Raw genomic sequence first — 18,771 nt, 5'->3', positions numbered from 1 at the left:
CACTACAGGGGCCACTCTTTCCGATTAACAGCAAAGGGATCTTTTATTTGTGCTTCCCACAGGCAGGATAGCACAAACCATGGCCTTTGTTGAACCAGTTATGGATCACTGGTTGGTGCAAGTGGTTTACACCTACCCATTGAGCCTTGCGGAGCACTCTCAGGGTTTGGAGTCGGTATCTGGATTAAAAATCCCATGCCTCGATTGGGATCCAAACCCAGTACCTACCAGCCTGTAGACCGATGGCCTAACCATTACAAGTAAAAGTCTAAAACTAATTTCTAGATATTCCTTTCAATGTCTACAAATTGCTTCAACCTTGAATGTGAGAAGCACAAATTGATTACAACACTACATTGTACAAAATGAATATCAAGCCTTGAAACACTGGCTGAATTTTTTTTATTTTTTTTTAAATATGTCTATTCATTATGGGGACTGATCCTGTCCTTATCACCCACTAGCCCCACCCCTCAGTCACACTGTCATGCTAAGTGCTGTTCAAGATCATGAAAATAAGATCTCTGCGTCTTGTCAAAATTCATTCATTAATTTTAGACCAAAAATAAAAATTTATTAAATTTCTACCTTTGACAAAATAATAGGATATAAGTCTTAAATGATACTGCCCAGTTACAGGGTATATGTATGACAATACTGCACAGCTAAAACTTTCATATACTAAAATGATGACACTGCACAACTACAGGGTACTGAAATGATACAGGCCAGCTACTTGGTATTAAAATGATGACAATGTAAAAATAACTAAATTGAAAAAACAAGAAAAAACAAAAACAAAAAAACATATGCAAGGTACTAAAATGATGATACTGCACAGCCACTGAATATCAAATGATATTGGTTAGCTAATGCATATCAAAATGAGGTTACTAATAATCTAATGTATTGAAATGATGTTATTGCATTCTAATGTGTATCAAATGCTATTGCTCTGCACATGGGTATTACAGTGAAGGTAATTCAGCAAAGGGTAACTTCATAAACAGGATTTCCTTGCTGACGAACAACCCCTAATTCCCTCAACACATATAAAAACCCAAACACACATAAAACTGTCAAAAATTCTACATATATCTTATAGCAGGACAATTGATATAAGCAGAATGCTAAGATGTTCTTACTATCAGCTTGCACCTAAACCCAGCCCAAACCTTTAAGCTGGCAGCGTGTTGGAGATACTACCAAGGATATCTAGCATTCTAATTCAACATCGTGAAGTGTTAGAATGTGATTTCTAGTCTGAACATATTATTAAGATTCAAGCTGAGGCATTTAAGGTGATTGGCATTCTCCCCCCCCCCCCCCCCCCCCCCATTAAAGCCAAACATTTACAAGCACTTAATTTTTTGTATTTTTGAACAAGAAATTGATAATGAAATGTAACTAAATATTTGTAATATGTTGAATTCAAACATTAAGTACTTTTAAGGTATTAAAAAAAAATCGGGATTTTCAGAAGTGTTAAAGGCACAGATTTAGAGAGCTTTATCTTTCTAAATATGGATTATGACTCTTTTAAGGGAAGTCTACTATGAATAGTGACACATCTATATGTATATATATGACGGCCATGTAATGTACCCTTGAATTTATATCGATCTGTGAGTGAATGCCTTTGACGTAAGTCTAATGTTTTTAGCCATCTTTGTCTCAATTCTGGAATGTTGCTTCTAAAATTGTTACACTACAAGTCAAAAAAAAAAGGAAAGAAATATTTTATTTAACGACACACTCAACACATTTTATTTACGGTTATATGGCGTCAGACATATGGTTAAGGACCACACAGATTTTGAGAGGAAACCCGCTGTCGCCACTACATGGGCTACTCTTTCCGATTAACAGCAAAGGGATCTTTTATTTGCGCTTCCCACAGGCAGGATAGCACAAACCATGGCCTTTGTTGAACCAGTTATGGATCACTGGTTGGTGCAAGTGGTTTACACCTACCAATTGAGCCTTGCGGAGCACTCTCAGGGTTTGGAGTCGGTATCTGGATTAAAAATCCCATGCCTCGATTGGGATCCAAACCCAGTACCTACCAGCCTGTAGACCGATGGCCTAACCATTACAAGTAAAAGTCTAAAACTAATTTCTAGATATTCCTTTCAATGTCTACAAATTGCTTCAACCTTGAATGTGAGAAGCACAAATTGATTACAACACTACATTGTACAAAATGAATATCGAGCCTTGAAACACTGGCTGAATTCTTTTTTTCTTCTTTTTTTAAATATGTCTATTCATTATGGGGACTGATCCTGTCCTTATCACCCACTAGCCCCACCCCTCAGTCACACTGTCATGCTAAGTGCTGTTCAAGATCATGAAAATAAGATCTCTGCGTCTTGTCAAAATTCATTCATTAATTTTAGACCAAAAATAAAAATTTATTAAATTTCTACCTTTGACAAAATAATAGGATATAAAAGTCTAAAATGATACTGCCCAGTTACAGGGTATATGTATGACAATACTGCACAGCTAAAACTTTCATGTACTAAAATGATGATACTGCACAACTACAGAGTACTGAAATGATACAGGCCAGCTACTTGGTATTAAAATGATGACAATGTAAAAATAACTAAATTGAAAAAACAAGAAAAAACAAAAACAAAAAAACATATATAAGGTACTAAAATGATGATACTGCACAGCCACTGAATATCAAATGATATTGGTTAGCTAATGCATATCAAAATGAGGTTACTAATAATCTAATGTATTGAAATGATGTTATTGCATTCTGATATGTATCAAATGCTATTGCTCTGCACATGGGTATTACAGTGAAGGTAATTCAGCAAAGGGTAACTTCATAAACAGGATTTCCTTGCTGACGAACAACCCCTAATTCCCTCAACACATATAAAAACCCAAACACACATAAAACTGTCAAACATTCTACATATATCTTATAGCAGGACAATTGATATAAGCAGAATGCTAAGATGTTCTTACTATCAGCTTGCACCTAAACCCAGCCCAAACCTTTAAGCTGGCAGCGTGTTGGAGATACTACCAAGGATATCTAGCATTCTAATTCAACATCGTGAAGTGTTAGAATGTGATTTCTAGTCTGAACATATTATTAAGATTCAAGCTGAGGCATTTAAGGTGATTGGCATCCCCCCCCCCCCCCCAACCCAATGTTTTAAGCTCATGTAAAGAAAGACATATTCTGTTGAAAGATATTGAATACTTCAAACTCAGTGAATATCATGATTCAGGTCAGGTCAGGTCAAGTTGGGTGGGTTGGGGTCAAGTCAGGCCGTGACTGCTTTAACATACCTAAATCCACTCAGGCATGCCTCCTCCAGATCCACCGTCCGGTTACTCAGGTGAATGATCTGGGGTAGGTGGGGAATAAATATGAATTAATTCTGAACAGTAATAATGGATGCATAAGTGTCACGACAAAGTTTTGGCAAGTTCCCTCCCACCCCCACGTCGGCTGTTAAAAGCTGAATGATGCTAGTGGCCTGTCTAACATGGCAAGTTGACTGGAATGTTCAATACTCACCAGTGATACAGATGGCTGATACACTACAGGATGTGCACTGACTGTCGTCATCTCCTGGCAAGCAGTATACAACCAATTTCAATTACAGCCAGAAAGAAAGAAAGAAGTGTTTTATTTAACGACGCACTCAACACATTTTATTTACGGTTATATGGCGTCAGACATATGGTTCAGGACCACACAGATTTTGAGAGGGAAACCCACTGTCGCCACTACATGGGCTACTCTTCCGATTGGCAGCAAGGGATCTTTTATTTGCGCTTCCCACAGGCAGGATAGCACAAACCATGGCCTTTGTTGAACCAGTTATGGATCACTGGTCGGTGCAAGTGGTTTACACCTACCCATTGAGCCTTGCGGAGCACTCATTCAGGGTTTGGAGTCGGTATCTGGATTAAAAATCCCATGCCTCGACTGGGATCCGAACCCAGTACCTACCAGCCTGTAGACCGATGGCCTGCCACGACGCCACCGAGGCTGGTCAATTAGAGCCAGATGATGAACTTACCAAAAATTAGTTGTTTGTATCTGAAAGTGTCTGAATATGGCAGTACCAAACCAAATAACAACCGGCTGGGTCAAAGTTCAAGGTGCACCAATTTTTTTATATCGCAGTTAATACCACAAGTCCTGCCATTGGTGATAAATGAGACAGAGTTTGTTGTAAAAACAAAATTAAAAATTATGTTTTCAAATTTTTACTTCTCAAATGTTTACTTCTGCATTCTTATGCTTGTCATGACACATCAAAGGAAAGCTCTGAACTGGTAGAAAAATAAAAGCTATTTCGATTTGGATAAAAAAAATAGGAATGTATAAGTCTTATCAATAAAAAAATATCATGTTTTATGGACCCAAGAAATTGGCCTCACTGACAGCCAATAAGTGGTTAACATTTGCTGATCTTGTTTATTAGCTACACAATCTCCATCTTACGTTCATCCTCTGTTGTTAACAAAGTGGTGGATATACCAGAAAGATATCTTCAATTAAAAATACAAACATACCCTGTTCTCAGTTTTTTCCAACTCTTTTTTCTTGTCCAGCATGAACTTTCGTAGCAGAATAGTGTCCTGAAAATAGATTCAATATGTCATACATTTTATAAACACTAAATCATTAAAGGGACATTCCTGACTTTGTTGCAATGCTATAAAGTTTCCGGCAAATAAAACCGTTTTCAATTGTTAGAATGACAATTTACTTATATTTCCTTGTCCAGAATGTCTATATCTGTATATCCAATGTGTTTTTGGTCCCCCAAATGTTCGTAGTAGCTCAATATGCATTTTTGCCAAATATTTTTTCGTACATATCAATTTATTTTTCCCTTCAACCGTCAAATAAAGTCTATTTTTAGACGGCGGATTCCCTTCGACTTGTCATGCATTTGAAGCGCATCACGTGACCTTTTTGTGACGTAGAGCACATGTAAATACCATGCTGCCTGGTCATTTCGTACCCTAGTCATTTCGTACCATTGTAAAAAGTCATTTCGTACCTTAGTTATTTCGTACCATTGTGAGAAGTCTTTCCATACCATAGTCATTTCATACCAGTATATAAAAAACGAATCGACCATAGCATAAAAGCAGTCTTTTTTTGTTTTGTTTTTTAAATTTACTTTGACAGTTTGAAAATCAGAACACATTATTGTGCAGCATATCGTTATTGATTTACCATAACACCTGTCAACTGTTATTTCCATTTTACCTGACAAGAGCCGTATTTGGTATGTACTACTAACGGCCAACTTCGATGTTTTCTGAAATTGGCCCCAATTGACCAAAGTGTGCTTTTTTTACATTCATAATTAATAAATATGCTAATAATAATAATAAATAAATAAATAAATAAATAAATATGAACAATTTTTTTCAGTTACCAGCTGAAATGGTCGAATATTACTTATTATTACTAATTATTTTATTTGTTTAAGAAATAAACAATAACAATCACTGAAAACATTGACTACCCTATCGATTACCAAATCAGCCAATTGCTCATGTTTATTACTTATACACAATGACAATATTTTAATTTTTGTTTTGCTGATCAGAAACGCACTTAAATTAACAACAAATTTGTTTCAGTGTATAGTACGAAATGACTTGATCTTTTTTTGGGGACAAAATTAAATATTTAATGATTTATAAAGTCAGTTGCAGGTGGTGTTTGCATCTTATATACGTAATTTCAATTTTGCAATGGTACGAAAGGACCAAATTAGGTACGAAATGACTATAGTACAAAAGAACCAAGCTACGAAATGACTATGGTACAAAAGGACCAAGGTACGAAGTGACTAGCAACCGGCCAAAACGACCAGATACCCATAAAATTGCACCATCACAGTATTATGAGTATAATGCTTGGGTTGGGGCGAGTTGACTAATGGACAAAGTTTCGATCTTTCCAACATCTATAGATTTCTATAGCTATAAGTACAAGTGACCCTAACCCTAAATGCTAGAACGATCAGAAGGCTTGCCAAGCCGAAGCCAATAGAAAAGAGACAAGATCAAAAAGTTGTAGAAGTTAAAAAAAACGAAGAAAAAACCGAACATTATTATGAAATCTTGGAATTGTTATCGGCATCATTTCTACTCGTTTCTTTTAAAATGCGTCCATTCGTATCGCTTAGTTTAACGAAAAAAGAAATTGTAATACTACTGACTTGTAGGAAACAAATGGAAAGTCGTTGGTAATCAATGCAAAACGTCAATATTAAAAAATAAATAACATTAAAAACGTGCTTTCCATACGGTTCGTCCACTGGACAATTCGTCCACGGACGATTGGTCCACTCGATGACTGCATTTTTTTCATACATATTAATAGATATTTCTTTGACATTGTAATCGTTTGTTAACATTATTTTGTGGTATACTATAACCAAAAAAGTAAAATAGAGTTAGAATTCAACATTAATATCCATTTTTTATTAACTATTTGTATTCATTATCATGCCCCGGATGATTCGTCCACTCGCTCATACATTATCTCGCATGTCACGATGTGGTAAATAGGTAATGCAAGCCTCCGCATCGGAAGACTTTATTACCCCCCCCCCCCATGTCATGTTCTCCTTCAATGGTGTAAATTCTATCCACTGTACCCTCCCTCGTCACATGTTATCCCCATATGCCTAATAACCTCGAAATAAAATAAAAACTCGCTGTCTTCAATTCCAATATAATTAAATGTACATTAAAAAACAATTCAACAAAACAACAAATGTCATTCAAACAAAGCATGTTGTTTCAGACGCGACTTGATTCAACTTTCCAGATCTCGTTTCACGGCTGCGATTTCGTGTTTCCGTTGACTGGTGATCGCATTGAGTCAGTTTTGTCGGAATCGAACGAAAGGATCGGCGATCTCCGTAAACACACCCCCCCCCCCCCCCCCCCCCCCCCCCCCCCCCCCCCACCCCCCCCCCCCCCCCCCCCCCCCCCCCCCCACAAAAAAACGCGCACTGTGCATCTGCTAGATCAGGGAACTTTCTCGGATTGAATCATTGATAAAATTAGGTTGTAGAATCAAACTTTTTGTTGAACTTTGGAGTAATCATCTATCAACAATCGCGGAGAAGTTGGGTCATAACCCCTACCCACCCCCCTATGAAAATCTCAACGGATTTACACGATTTGGAAAAACGACCCTTAGAGACCCAGAAAAATCGGAAAATTCGGCATATGCCGGAAAACTTTCACCCAAATGTACTGGGGAAATAAAAACCCAGTGGACGAATCGTCCGGAACTGATTTTTTGTAGTGGACGAATCATCTCGAGTTCCTCAGTGGACGAATTTTCAGTGGACGAATCGTCCGTGGACAAATTGTCCAGTGGACGAATCGACTGCATCCCAAAAACGTGTACTCACTGAAGCCATGTTGAATATTGCATTGTGGGAAATTTGTGTTCTCGTCATCACTGCGATCTCTGACCTTCACCTTTCCGCGAGGATTTCAAATAATCGTGTCATGGGGAATCCCAAAAGTATTGTTCTATGTAAGTATTTCAATTTCGCACTTTTCATTGATTTTTTTACACAAATGTATTACAGGTGAGTTTACTAATCTATATTACTGTCTATTTTCTTTAAAGTCAGGAATGTCCCTTTAATATAATCAATAAGTCTATTTAATTCAAGTTAGCCACAACAAAACTGTCATCAAGGAGTATGAATAAATGTTGACATAGATTTTGGTATAACTAGGAGTATTATCAATTTGTGGTGTGTTAAAACAGAATAGATGGTTTCAAGCAATCCTGCCGACTCGTAATAACAGTGTCCAGTCTTGTACTTTGGCACTATAATATATTGTTCATAAATGTTAGTTTTTTTGCCTATTTTCAACACCAGTAAAAATTTATAATTAATGCCTACTGATTTATCTACTGCTATAACAATGAATAATATTACAGCAGACAATTTTTTTAAGGATGGTTGACGTAGGTTTCTTAGCTACATCAATAATTTAGCATTCCCACGTCAAATATGGCATTTATTACTCATATGTGCAGAAACATGTGGGGGAGATTATTGCTGGTTTTCTCCTTGGAAAAATCAGTATTGCATGACATCATATTCAGTGATTATATGATATGTAAGAGAACCCAAAACTATTTTTTTATTTAATAGTGTGGTGATGGTGTCAAATGAATGTATTTGTGACCTGTTGAAGCGTACATCATCACTTCATGCCAATAGACTAGCTGATATGACAAAACCGATGTTAGCTCTACACCAAGTATGTTGTTCAACCATAAAGTGTTGGGAACTGATTGCGGGGTTGGAGGTCCAGGTAGACTTGTGTCATCAGCTATATATCTAACTTGTACATTTCAGTATTGTTTGAAAATGTTGCATGAAAAGATATCAGAATGATAATGGGTAATAAAAGAATACCCAACTTCGTTCTCAGCAATACTCTATCTTACACTTGTGAATTAATGTCCTTCCCTCATCAAATCTGAATGACATAACCATAATACGTGACCAAATGGGCTTTTGGCAAAATTGTGGTTGATTTCATAAATCTCTATTTAGTGCCTTGTCTATAGGAGAACAGCCACTCCCAAAGAGATCCTTTATTGGAGATTCCATCCATTCGCACTGCCACAAAGAGGACTGCCTCTCCCAGATTAGTTTACTAAATCACAACCAGCACCGGACAGAGTTCATTAGAAAAAGTACAGTTGTGATGACATGTACTCATGAATCATTGTCATAAGACTTGTAAGAACAACATCAGTCCAGTCGTACAAGGTAAACCATACAGCACCACAGGTCACTGAATGTTCTCTTAACATTAAAATACCTTGTAGATCTTGGATCCATCCTGGTTATACTGCTTGGCATTGTCAAACACCTGATTCATGTCTGCTGCAATATCAGCTAGGCAACTGTAACGGTTATGCTGCAATACAAACAGTGATTCACCGTTAGCTTGGGGGAAATAAAATCACAAATGTATCTAGTCATAACAACACAGACATGTTTTAGCATATCCTAAGAAAACAGTATTGGTCTTTAATGATAATACTTAAAGGTTTAAATACTTAATGAAGTTTATCTTGCCAGCAGAGAGTTTATACTAAGAGATGTGGTAACAGAGAAAAGGACACCAGCCATGGCTGTTCATACCTTCAACTTGCCAGCAGAGAGTTTATACTAAGAGATGTGGTAACAGAGAAAAGGACACCAGCCATGGCTGTTCATACCTTCAACTTGCCAGCAGAGAGTTTATACTAAGAGATGTGGTAACAGAGAAAAGGACACCAGCCATGGCTGTTCATACCTTCAACTTGCCAGCAGAGAGTTTATACTAAGAGATGTGGTAACAGAGAAAAGGACACCAGCCATGGCTGTTCATACCTTCAACTTGCCAGCAGAGAGTTTATACTAAGAGATGTGGTAACAGAGAAAAGGACACCAGCCATGGCTGTTCATACCTTCAACTTGCCAGCAGAGAGTTTATACTAAGAGATGTGGTAACAGAGAAAAGGACACCAGCCATGGCTGTTCATACCTTCAACTTGCCAGCAGAGAGTTTATACTAAGAGATGTGGTAACACAGAAAGGACACCAGCCATGGCTGTTCATACCTTCAATTTCTTTCGAATGTTGTAGAGGGACATCGGCTTCTTGATTTCTTCATAATAATCAGGATAAAATCTGCAAGTCAAAGACTTTGTGGTCAAAATCGAGAACAGGTACAAAAGGACTTACATTTTCAAGAGAACAATAGTTCCATTACAATAATCAAAGTTAAATGACTAAAAGCTTAATTAAGTGATAATAAATGTAACTGGGTGGCAGTTGTGAAACCTCACAAAACATGGAAACTAATTTTCCTGCACTCAGTTGAAGCAAGTACCCTTTGGTATTACAAAATACTTAATAAAAAGGTTACAGTGCTTAATGTTAAATGAATTTAAGAGGATGGGAACTAGTCAAATCAAAAAACCACTCACCTTCTGTTGAAACATTTGATAAAACACTAACCTTCTGTTGGGAAGTTTGTGGAAACAATAACCTTTTGTTGAAACATTTGATAAAACACTAACCTTCTGTTGGGAAGTTTGAGGAAACACCAACCTTCTGTTGAAATATTTGATAAAACACTAACTTTCTGTTGGGAAGTTTGAGGAAACACTAACCTTCTGTTGAAACATTTGAAAAAACACTAACATTCTGTTGGGAAGTTTGAGGAAACACTAACCTTCTGTTGAAACATTTGATAAAACACTAACCTTCTGTTGGGAAGTTTGAGGAAACACTAACCTTCTGTTGGGAAGTTTGAGGAAACACTAACCTTCTGTTGAAACATTTGATAAAACACTAATTTTCTGTTGGGAAGTTTGAGGAAACACTAACCTTCTGTTGAAACATTTGATAAAACACTAACCTCTTGAAACATTTGATAAAACACTAACCTTCTGTTGGGAAGTTTGAGGAAACACTAACTTTCTGTTGAAACATTTGATAAAACACTAACTTTCTGTTGGGAAGTTTGAGGAAACACTAACCTTCTGTTGAAACATTTGATAAAACACTAACTTTCTGTTGAAACATTTGATAAAACACTAACTTTCTGTTGGGAAGCTTGAGGAAGCACCAACCTTCTGTTGGGAATTTTGAGGAAACACTAACCTTTTGATGGGAAACTTGATAAAACACTAACTTTCTGTTGGGAAGCTTGAGGAAACACTAACCTTCTGTTGAGAAGCTTGAGGAAACACCAACTTTCTGTTGGGAAGCTTGAGGAAACACTAACCTTCTGTTGGGAAGCTTAAGGAAACACTAACCTTCTGTTGAGAAGCTTAAGGAAACACTAATCTTCTGTTGGGAATTTCGAGGAAGCACTAACCTTCTGTTGGGCAGTTTGAGGAAACACTAACCTTCTGTTGGGCAGTTTGAGGAAACACTAACCTTCTCTTGGGCAGTTTGAGGAAACACTAACCTTCTGTTGGGCAGTTTGAGGAAACACTAACCTTCTGTTGGGCAGTTTGAGGAATGGTTCCGACAGCTGTTCTCCCGCTGGTGTTTTGTAGTTGACGATGGCCTTGTAGAGCGCCATCATGGGTGTGTCATCTTCGGTCATGCCAACGTCGCCATCACTGTCGCCCTCCTCCAGGTGACTCGTCATCTGTGGCGTGTTCGCGTCGCTCTCCTCGTCAGACTGGTACTTCAGGCTCGCACACACCGACGACATCTTCGGCACGTTCGAGTTCCGGGTTCTGGTCAGGAAACATGGATAACATGAAAAAATTTAAATTTTTACTTAACACTTTAAAGAAAGTGATAAAAACCGAAGTAATTGTACAACAATAAAGTAACAACATTGTAGAATGTTTTACAGACATAACTGTTGCAATAAACCAAGTAAAATAAATAGATGGCTCAGATTACGACAGAGAGAAAAAAAGAACGTCTGAACCATAAGACGAGAAGGAAAAAGAAGGAAGCTACAGTCACGTGACCGGAACAGGAAGGGTGCGCAGTTGAAGAATTTTAGACCATCCCATTGGCTGTTTGGATATTCGAACCGACTACTATCCTTAGGGGAATATACACTAGTTTTGCGGACAAGTGATGTTGAAAAAAAAGAAAGTAACTAGTACTCTACTGTAAACAAGGGTTAAAACTGCCTAGTCATAACAGTTTTTAGTATGTGCCTAGAAAAGTAATTTTAATCACCCTATGGATTCTAATTGGCCTCTAACTTGATTAAATTAATTCAACTACTGGTAAATATGAAGAAAACGGAATGGCAGTAAATAAGTTTAGTCCAATATATAATGCGAAGCTAATATTGATGTTTAAGACTAAACACAAGCTATAAAATAGCAAAAGAAGATTGACAAATGAAATGTCACACCCACAGTCACATCTTTTTTAATCAAGAATACCTGTATTAGATATTTTGGGATTCCATCTCAAAATCCTACTCTTCTCACCAAAAATCTGGGATTCACGGAAGCTAAATTTGCAGCCTGATTGTAAATATGATAACCATCAAATTCCAGCATAATTGAAATGAATGAGTATAAATATGGCTTCATTCAAAACAGTAAACATGTTGGTATGAGAATTCTGCTGTCACGATACCAAACTGGGAAACTCAAAATCTATAAACCTCACCTTATTCGCTCACTTGTCTTCAGCAAACCAGTTTTCTTGCAATCCAGCTCGTGGATTTTAGCTGCTATCACTTTCTTGAGAGCAACAGCATCCTGAAAACATCAACAAGTTACATGTTGAACCGTTAAAATTAAACATTTTTATTTAATATTTTACTTTGCTTTGAAAATATTGTCATTGTGATGTACATTTAATGATGTACATTTAATAGAAGTTTTAGGTAATTAAATAAATGACACAAATACAGTTCAGGTAAAAAAAATGATGTGAAGCGACTTCCAGTTATCTAAGGTTTTGAAATATTGTCATCTGTAAATAGCTCAAGTATACAAAGTCATATCTAGTCCAAAGACTGCTTAAATTTGATGTTGTCAACTTTGAGCAACAAAAAAACTTGATGGGCAGAGATGATTCTTTCAATAATACCCATTGATACAAATTGTTAAAAATTTAATACATCAAATCTGACATTATTTGAAGAAGTAAAGAAATAAACATGGTAATGCTATAAACATAGTATAAAATTAAATGAAAAATGATGTAAATTACATAACTAATGAGATATACATGTAGCATTAGATGTACCCTAGCAGTAAGAAAATGGCATCTGAAGTACAAAAAGAAAGAAATAGCAGCAAGTAAAGAAAGAACATACCTTATAGATTTGCGACTTGGGTTCGTTGAATATCTTCGAATTTTTTATCATTCTATTTAGGTCTCGTTCTATTTCCTTGATGTACTTGTATTTGCCATCAAGTATATTCTGAGCAATCATTTTCAGATCAACGGGTTCCTTGATGACGGAGTAATACTCAGGGTATTTCTGAAAACAAGGTCAACACACAAACATTCATATGGAGCATACTGATCATCTGGTAACAATTTAACATTTTGTTCCTTAACCAAAGCATTGAAACATCCACATGAACATTATTTGCTCCATTCTGAAGACAAAAAGACATTATTAAAATGTACCATCCATGGGTTGGGTGTCATTTCTACTAGATTTCCATTTATGGCAGAGCTGAATGTGGTTTAGTACCAGAAATACACCATGGCACACAGTGGGTGATATGACCAAGCATCGTCTTTATATCAAGTTGGTTATTTTTCGTTCCAGCCAGTGGTCCATAACTGACATATCAGTATTTGTTATGTGCTATCTGGTCCCCTTGTTGTTAACAAATAAAAGTTGATTTTTAAATTCACCTAGTCTTTTTTTTAAACATATATATAAAAGGTTTGGGCACAAGTTACGAGGTCCTCTCCTAGTCTTAATTACCATACTGACACTGATTAATCAATGTGTCTGTTAGACACTATACATGACATCCTGTCAAGACCACAAGCACAATACTGAGAGACACTTACAGATTTCTGAGGTAGAAGCTGAAACATCAAGCTGATGTCTCTTTCACCATCTCGCGCCATCATCACGGACGTGAACAGAGCCTCGATATCATCCGGGTCATCAGGCTCACGGCTTTCAGAAATAGTCGAATGTGCGTCGTCATTCATAGCTTTCTGTACAATTAAAAAAAACAATTCAAATCTATAAACAAATATATCATATTAGTCTCTAATTTAATGACTGTGAAACATGGGTGGAAAATAATTCTGGAATAAGTAAGGAAAATCACCCACAAGAGGTGACAAAAGAAGCTAGTGGGCCAATAGATGTTGAGTAGATTCTGAGTGCTACTACATTTTTTGACATTACAATTTAAAACTGTGTGTCAAAGTGAACAGACAATATAATAAATTAGTTTTGTGCAAAATATCCATGTTTAATGTTGCATATTTTTTCTATTAACTTAAGAAAGTGAGAATTTCCATTTCTTTAAAATTCATCAATATACACAATCAGAATGAAACTAATGACATTGTTACATTGAAAGAGTTTATATGGTCCTAGAAATCACGTAATTTGTAAGTTCTGTCATTTTCCAGGTCAAGAAGGACACAGAATTTTTAGATGGGTCAAATGTGAATTATTCATCAGTTTGCAAATGTTGGGGAAAAGGTAACTTGAAAAAGTAAGGAAGTTAAGTTTATTTTGGAAAACATACTACAGGATGTGGTTAAAAAAACCAAGAAAAAAACAAGATGGTACATACATGTACAGTAGATTTTGAGTACCTTCTTAATGGAATTACAGCATTTTTCGACATTATGTTTTGTCCCATGTACCATTTTAAATGTAAGCTAAATATCAAAGTAAAACTTTCTGACCATTAATCAACGATAAATAATCTGGTTTCGTGCAAAATGTCAAGGTTCTTCTCCTTGTGCACAGACACTACATACTTTTTCAATGTTCTGCTCCTTGGGCACAGACACTACATATACTTTTTCAATGTTCTGCTCCTTGGGCACAGACACTACATATACTTTTTCTGCTATTCAACAGCAAAAAGTGGAGTGGGTTTTCTTTTTTACGAATCACCCAGTAAATGATAATTTGCATCAGTCAGTGTCCTCACATCATCATCTTCCTCTTCATCCTCTTCGGTCATGGCACCTACATCTTCAATCTTCGCCTCCTTTGGTACGGACACTTCTCGTCGACTGCGTGGCGGCTCGTGGCGAGGTAATTCTCCAAAAGCCTCGGATATCACGTCATTCTTCGCCTCTACAAACAAGTCCCACAGCCTGGCCGCATCCTTATACTCCTGAGAGGTTTTCTGCAACATAATCACAAAAGATAAAGTTTAAGTTTAAAAATTTATTTACAGTTTGAGAGTCACAGTAAGTCACATTACTCATTACATCCAACCTTTCTGCAGCCTAGCTGCCTTCCTCAGGGGAAAGTGATTTTATAACTTTTGATATATAGCACTTTAATGCAAGAATTTTGTTGAATTAAATTTCTTGCATACAAAAACAATTATTAGATGTCACTTATCAGTGTTTACCTCAATGAATGGTAAACAACACAATTAATTAAAAAAACTAAATTATTAATCTAGTTCTTTACAAACATTAACACAAAAACAAAAACATTATTATTTTTTTTCCCACAAATGCTTCTCGTCTTTGGACACAAGCTTCTGCTTGCCTGTTAAGTGAAACAATGTGAGTTGTAAAGACTGATACGTACATTGTAATAAGCCTTAGCATTGTTCAGCATCAACTCTACGTCGGCAGACAGCTGGTCTATGTCTTCATACTCCTCCATCTTCAGTTTCTGCTGAATCTTCAGAAGATCGATCGGAGTCGAAACAACATCATAGTAATCGGCAGCAGTCCTGAAATTAATTAATGAATGCTGATTAACGCCCTTACACAAAAATATACATCGGCTATTGGGTGTCAAACAAAGGTATATGAATATGATTAAATTAAAAATTGATAGTATATAATCACTTCATAACTTGATAAAAGAATATTTTTTAGATAAATTTGTAATCATCTTATACAGGAGGCAAATGTTTTAAGCTAAAAAAATATTATCAATTCATAAATATAAAATCTTAAAGGGGCATACCCTAGTTTTTAAACACTAAGGCATATTTTTGACTATTATAGCCATTTTTGACAACTGAAATCATACTTTACTTAGATGTTATGGTTTAGATTATCAATGTTTGTACATTCGAAGTGTTTTTGGTCATCCTGGTGTTTTTAATATCACAAAATGCACGTGTGTCTGAGAAGTAACAGTTATGGAGTCAAGTTTTAGTCTATTTTCAGAGGGTATTTCACCATTTCAAAGTCACAGACTCGTGTTTCACTAAATTGTAACTTTATCCAAATGTGTTGCAGGTTTGTAGATTAACTAAACTTAGTTTTAATTTTCACGGGTTGAAACTAGGCTCTGTCCCTTTAAAATGCACCAGTTAGTACATCAGATTTAAAAAAATTAAAATATGTTCATGTTATGTCACATAAGGAACAGCAATAAGCTCAAATCAAAACAATTAGTAAAATAATTACCTCTAAAAGCAGTAAATGACTAATAGTACTAGCATTAGGTATAATGATGGAGGCTGCTCTGATGAAGGTTTATTAGTAAAATAATTATTTCTCTAAAAGCAGTAAATAACTAATAGTACTAGCATTAGGTATAATGTTTAGTAAAATAATTATTTCTCTAAAAGCAGTAAATGACTAATAGTACTAGCATTAGGTATAATGATGGAGGCTGCTCTGATGAAGGTTTATTAGTAAAATAATTATTTCTCTAAAAGCAGTAAATGACTAATAGTACTAGCATTAGGTATAATGATGGAGGCTGCTCTGATGAAGGTTTATTAGTAAAATAATTATTTCTCTAAAAGCAGTAAATAACTAATAGTACTAGCATTAGGTATAATGTTTAGTAAAATAATTATTTCTCTAAAAGCAGTAAATGACTAATAGTACTAGCATTAGGTATAATGATGGAGGCTGCTCTGATGAAGGTTTATTAGTAAAATAATTATTTCTCTAAAAGCAGTAAATGACTAATAGTACTAGCATTAGGTATAAAGATGGAGGCTAACCTTCTCTTGGGTGCTCTGATGAAGGTTTCACAAATGATCCTGCCATCTTCATCTTTGTAGTAACGTATTGTGTCATACAGTTCCTGGCACAGCTCTTGCTGTTTAGAATAAAATATTTACCAGTGTAACAATACCTCACACAACATGTTAGCTACTTGCCATGGTTTGCATAGAGATTCTTAAGAAAACAATTTACAAGTTTAACAAGCCTTCACATCAAAGAGTGATTTTAAGACATAAAACATATTCCACATACTTAAAGCTCCCATAGTCTTCCTATTATTTAACATATTAAACTCAAGCAATACCAAAACACTGCTTATGTGCAGCTTCAAGTTTAACAAGTCACATTTTCCCTATAAATTTTCCATGGTTAGCTCTGGGTGAGACGAAAATTTTGTATGCTCATCTTCTAAACATGGTTAATTTTTCAACAAAACATCAATTATTATATGAAATTATTTTTCAAAATTAATATAAAATGTGCCAAATGTTTTTAAAATTTGCAACTGAATCTAGCCTTGAACTGTTTGTTTTAATGAAGACCTTTTTCCTACATACATACAAGTATACTAAGCAGCTATACCAAGTTACAACTCCAGGGTGTGCACTTCACGGTTGCCCGATCACCCATGGCGAGTCAAAATAGCGTTGGGCAAGTCAAAACCTTATTACGTGTCGCCTGCCTGGCGACCGAAAATGTCCGCTTATTGTAATAATAGTGACCACTTCCCCAGTCTATCGAACAGTAAAACCATTCGGAATGCCTCTGCTGGTTTGGATTATGTATTTGAAAAACCTCGACCACGTAAATGTATTCGTAGATTCAATCGGAACACTTCAGCCATGTCCATCTTTACTAAATCCATTTAGTTACAATCGGGACAACTCGTCACATTCCGCTACGTGTTTCACAGAAAGATTTTGTTTACAAGCCTGAAGTTTTTTGAAGTTACATTGTGTTGGAACGTTTTCATTTCTTACAGAATATACCAAGTCTACTATACCAAACACCCAATCATCACTGCGAACAATGTCAACATAGATTGCTGTCAGCTTAGTATTTTTTTTAATTCCTCGTCATACGGCCACAAGAACACCTTATTCATTCCAAGATCGAGCCTTGGTAAAACATTCCAGATGTTTGATTGTGAGGGTCACGTGACTACATAATAATTAAACTTTAATTACAACAGTTTGTAATAAAACTAAAACAATTTTTGTTTCCTTCTTGTACCGTTTGTATGATATGATAACTTGTTTTTGAAGTACAATTTAAGTAACTTCTTTTTTAACGAAATTCGGTCACGGGCCATTCAAAAGTTGTATGGGCGAGTCAAAGTGTTGCTGTGAGTGGCCTGATTGGCCAGTCAAAAAAAATCCTACATGCATACCCTGCAACTCATGGAATGGTAGTATGGTGTCATAACAGAAAGTACATACAGATTTTATAAATTATATTCAAATTAAAATCAGTTATTTCAAAGTTATGAATAATGAAACAATCATAGTAATATACCACCAAACAAAAAGTAAATAAAAGGTTATGCATGTCAAGCTGACAAAAACAAAACAAAGCTTACAGAGTCATACTGAAGGGATTTCTTCTTGCGCTTGATAGTAGGGGCAGGCGACTCTTCCCTCTCCTCAATGCCATCTGGTGGAACACTCCGTTTACGCTTAGCAGGCATTGTGTCTTTTAAATTAGAAATCAACAAAAATAAGTTAGAAATCTCAAAACAAACCAATTAGGACACATCTATCTTTGCCTGCTACATTTGTTTTAATAACACTTGACCATATTTTACTTTGTATTTTGAGCCACATTACAGACCATGTTACATTGTAATGCTACGGTCCAGATTCGAACTCCAAGCCTTTGTGACCATGCAGCAGATCACCTACAATAACCTACAATCCAGGGCCCATATTTCCGAAGCTATGTTAGCGCTACATGACATAAAGCCATTGTAAGCTATGACGTCACTATGGCATGTTGTATTCACATCACAGACAACTATAGTTTTACGATTCCATAGTGCTAAGACTGCTTCAAAAATCCCCAGCTTGTATACAGCTCATAG

At 36.1% G+C, this 18,771-nt stretch overlaps 1 protein-coding gene across 9 annotated transcripts in view; it reads right to left on the bottom strand.

The window, feature by feature from the left end:
- Positions 1–18,403, bottom strand: part of LOC121369369 (protein polybromo-1-like) — a 77,672-nt gene extending 59,269 nt beyond the window's left edge. For 8 of the 9 annotated variants that reach the window (XM_041494416.1, XM_041494422.1, XM_041494423.1 and 5 more), the window contains exons 1-12: positions 18,271–18,403; positions 16,688–16,785; positions 15,304–15,451; positions 14,687–14,887; positions 13,575–13,727; positions 12,859–13,026; positions 12,204–12,295; positions 11,054–11,299; positions 9,665–9,734; positions 8,878–8,976; positions 4,558–4,623; positions 3,551–3,604 (exon numbers count right to left, since the gene is read on the bottom strand). In XM_041494416.1, coding sequence (XP_041350350.1) covers positions 3,551–3,604; positions 4,558–4,623; positions 8,878–8,976; positions 9,665–9,734; positions 11,054–11,299; positions 12,204–12,295; positions 12,859–13,026; positions 13,575–13,727; positions 14,687–14,887; positions 15,304–15,451; positions 16,688–16,785; positions 18,271–18,378 — 1,503 coding nt within the window. In that variant the 5' untranslated portion in view covers positions 18,379–18,403. The remainder of the gene's footprint in view (positions 1–3,550; positions 3,605–4,557; positions 4,624–8,877; positions 8,977–9,664; positions 9,735–11,053; positions 11,300–12,203; positions 12,296–12,858; positions 13,027–13,574; positions 13,728–14,686; positions 14,888–15,303; positions 15,452–16,687; positions 16,786–18,270) is intronic. The other variant, XM_041494421.1, reaches the window with a different exon arrangement.
- Positions 18,404–18,771: the final 368 nt, after the last annotated feature.

Source organism: Gigantopelta aegis, chromosome 3, assembly GCF_016097555.1.
Source record: "Gigantopelta aegis isolate Gae_Host chromosome 3, Gae_host_genome, whole genome shotgun sequence".
Lineage (NCBI taxonomy): Eukaryota > Metazoa > Mollusca > Gastropoda > Neomphalida > Peltospiridae > Gigantopelta > Gigantopelta aegis.
Note: the sequence above shows the minus strand (reverse complement) of the source record. Positions and strands in the feature narration are given on the sequence as shown.